The 3,564-nt window shown below is 42.6% G+C and overlaps 1 protein-coding gene across 1 annotated transcript in view; it reads left to right on the plus strand.

Moving 5' to 3' along the window:
* LOC115276258 (olfactory receptor 13C7-like) overlaps nucleotides 1–593 on the plus strand; it is an 884-nt gene extending 291 nt beyond the window's left edge. The window contains 1 exon segment of the mRNA XM_029920192.1: nucleotides 1–593. This exon segment is cut by the window's left edge and continues 99 nt beyond it. Within this exon segment, the coding sequence (XP_029776052.1) occupies nucleotides 1–566 (566 nt within the window). The 3' untranslated portion in view covers nucleotides 567–593.
* The last annotated feature ends 2,971 nt before the right edge of the window (nucleotides 594–3,564 follow it).

Genomic DNA, 3,564 nt, shown 5'->3' on the forward strand with positions numbered 1-3,564 from the left:
GTAACCCCCTGAGGTACCCTGTGGTCATGAGCAGGTCTGTCTACGTGCCCATGGCTGTCAGCTCCTGGATGGCTGGTGCAGCCAACTCTTTGGTGCAGATCTCTCTTGCAGTACAGTTACCCTTCTGTGGGGACAATGTCATCAACCACTTCACCTGTGAGATCCTGGCTGTGCTGAAGTTGGCCTGTGCAGACATCACCATCAATGTGATCAGCATGGGGGTGGCCAATGTGATCTTCCTGGTGGTTCCAGTTCTGTTCATCTCTGTCTCTTACATCTTCATCATTGCTACCATCCTGAGGATCCCCTCCACTGAGGGGAAGAAAAAGGCCTTTTCTACCTGCTCTGCCCACCTCACTGTGGTGGTCATCTTCTATGGGACCTTACTTGTCATGTATGCGAAGCCCAAGTCTAAGGATCCCCAGGGGGAAGACAAGCAGGACCTTTCAGATAAGCTCATCCCTCTCTTCTATGGGGTGGTGACCCCCATGCTCAACCCCATCATCTACAGCCTCAGGAACAAGGACGTGAAGGCTGCTGTGAGGAACCTGGTGGCTCAGAAATAGTTCACCCAGTGATAGAGGAGGGGTCCGCTGCAGATCTCACATGTGGAAGAGAGGACTTTTGATTATTACAGGTCCCCCTCCAAAGGCAAGTCACATTAACTGAAATGATCTCTTGCCCTTAAGTCAATTTTCAGGGAATGTGTAGCTTTTCAGATTGTATCATCTGAGTTTCAGCCAAATATCTGAGAGCTTCAACAGATGCCAGACAATAAATTGCTAATGTTATGTCCGAAGACATTCCGAATACACACTAATACTGAGGAGACAGGACCATTAGAGCAGGCTGAATGGTTCATACAGTGTGTAAGCTGCAGAGTCAGTGCATGGAGAGGGCTCTCACAGCCCCTTGGCATCCCTACTGGACTCCGTAGGACAGCCAGTGACACAAGGAGGACGTGAAAATTTTCATTACTAGATTCAGTTCATCTGAGGTATCAAGAAGGGAACAAAGACAAGGTCTCCATATAAAGAGCTTTTGAGTGGGAAGAATCTACACTGATATACTCCACTGTTTTTTAGCTATAAGAACATTGAGGCTATTTTTTCTCAATGTACTTCACATTATGAAATACTGGTATTAAATTAAAATCAAGAAGGAAAACAAAGTTAGAATTTGATATATACCACTTATACAATTTCCAATAGAAAAGCTAGTTTTCTGTTATTGAATAACTCAGATTCTGAAAATGAAAGGAAAGAAAGGAAGAGAGAGAAAGGAGTGAATGAAACAAAGGTGATAGATAAATAGAAAGAGACTAAATACATTTGAAAACTTTAGCAGACTAAAATCTGACATATTTCTTTGTTCCAGGAATCTTCGGTCTTTAATATGTTCAAGTACACTGTTAATGTCCAAGAGATGTAAAATCTTAGCATTTGAACCTCCATTTCTCATCACAATAAAAACCGAAAACTATTTTCTTACCTCTGACCTTGGGCAGATTGCTTAACGTTTCTCAGTCTATTTCTTCATATTTTAAAACCTAACCATATGTTTTCACTGATAGGTCTAACAGGAGAAACCTAACAGAGGACCATGGGAAGGGGAAGGGGGAGAAAGAGTTACGGAGATGGAGAGAGGCAAATCATGAGAGACTCTTGAATACAGAAAATGAACTGAGGGCTGAAGGGTGAGGGGAAAAAGAGAAGAAGGTGATGGACATGGAGAGGGGCACTTGTGGGGAAGAGCACTGGGTGTTCTATAAAAACTAATTTGACAATAAACTATATATATATGTGTGTGTGTGTGTGTGTGTGTGTGTGTATAAAGAATCTAAAAATAAAACAAACGACTTGATTTTAGACAAATTAGATAAGATCCTATAAATAATGCTTACTTATGGTAAGCACAAGAGAACTACAAGATAGCAGTACTAGTAGTGGGAGTACCAGTAGCAGTGGAGCAGTACTAATATCATGAATGCTGCACAGGACTGTGTAGCATGTGGAAATGAGCAAGATATGGTTCCTATCTAGAACCAATAAACCAAAATGAATGATTCAGAGATGGTAGTGGATGGATAGAAGCAGTTTTGGAACAAGTTTTATTAAATTCTTTGACCATTGACAGACTTATTTAACAAGAATACAGAAAGTTGGGGTGCCTGAGTGGCTCAGTCGGTGAAGCATCCAACTTCAGCTCGGGTCATGATTTCACAGTTAGTGAGCTTGAGCCCCACGGGGGGCTCTGCACTGACAGAGAGGAGCCTGCTTGGGACACTCTCTCTCCCTATATCTCTGTCCTGCCCACTCACGCACGCTCACTCCCTCGAAATAAATAAATGAACATTAAAAAATAAATGGTGTTGAGAAAACTGCAGAGATACATGCAAAAGAATGACACTGGACCACTTTCTTTTATCATACACAAAAATAAAATATAAATGGATGAAAGACATGAAACCATAAAACTCCTCAAGAAAACATAGGTTACAACTTCATGAATATTGGCTTTAGCAACATTTTGCTGGATATGTTCACTCACCCAAGGGAATCAAAAGCAAAAATAAACGCTTGGAACTACACCACACCAGAAAGCTTTTGCACAGTGAAGGAAAATATCAGTTAAACATAAAGACAACCTACTGTAGGGGAGAAAATATTTGCAAACAACATATTTGATAATATATTCAGTTAATATTCAAAATATATAAAGAACACATAGGGGCGCCTGGATGGCTCAGATGGTTAAGCGGCTGAGATCAGCTCTGGACATGACCTCCAGGGTGTGGGTTCGAGCCCCACATCTGGCTCTGTGCTGACAGGTCAGGGCCTGGAACCTGCTTCAGATTCTGTGTCTCCCTCTGTCTCTGCCCCTACTCTGCTCAAGCTCTGTCTCTCTGTCTCTCAAAGATGAATGAAGTATAAAAAAAAATTTTTAAGAATATATAAAACTCAGCACAAAAAACCCCCACAAATAATTTGATTAAAAGTAAACAGAGGACCTAAATAAACATTTCTCCAAAGATGGCCTACGGATGGCTAACAGAAACATGAAAAGAGGCTCAACATCACTATTTATCAGGGAAATGCATAATAAACCCACTATGAGACATCACCTCACACTTGTCAGAATGCCTAGGATCAAAAAGGTAAGAATGACTCATCATGGAGAGGAAGTGGAGAAAATGTTAAACCTAATGGTTGTAAAGTGTCTATTGCAGTAACTGGCACATGGCGAGCGGAGCAACGAATGCAGCCAATTCTGCTGCTGCTGCTGTTAGACAACCTTCCTGCCTCCCTGTTCTGAATGTCTAGGACTTCAACATGGGGACAATGTACCCTGTCCCCAAATTGAGCGCTGGCTTCTCTGAGACCCCAGGGAAAGCTCCGGAGGAAGCCGGCATCTGCTGAATGCTCTTGCCCATCTCCATTTGACCATGTCCCCGTCATGACCTCTAACTGGGACACGGGGTGGGGTCTCTGGGGGCCCCAGGTAAGCTTAGGGCCTGTACCTGCACATTTGACTTTCCAAACTTTAAATTGCTTCTGGGACTAA

The sequence above is a fragment of the Suricata suricatta genome, chromosome 13, assembly GCF_006229205.1.
Source record: "Suricata suricatta isolate VVHF042 chromosome 13, meerkat_22Aug2017_6uvM2_HiC, whole genome shotgun sequence".
Lineage (NCBI taxonomy): Eukaryota > Metazoa > Chordata > Mammalia > Carnivora > Herpestidae > Suricata > Suricata suricatta.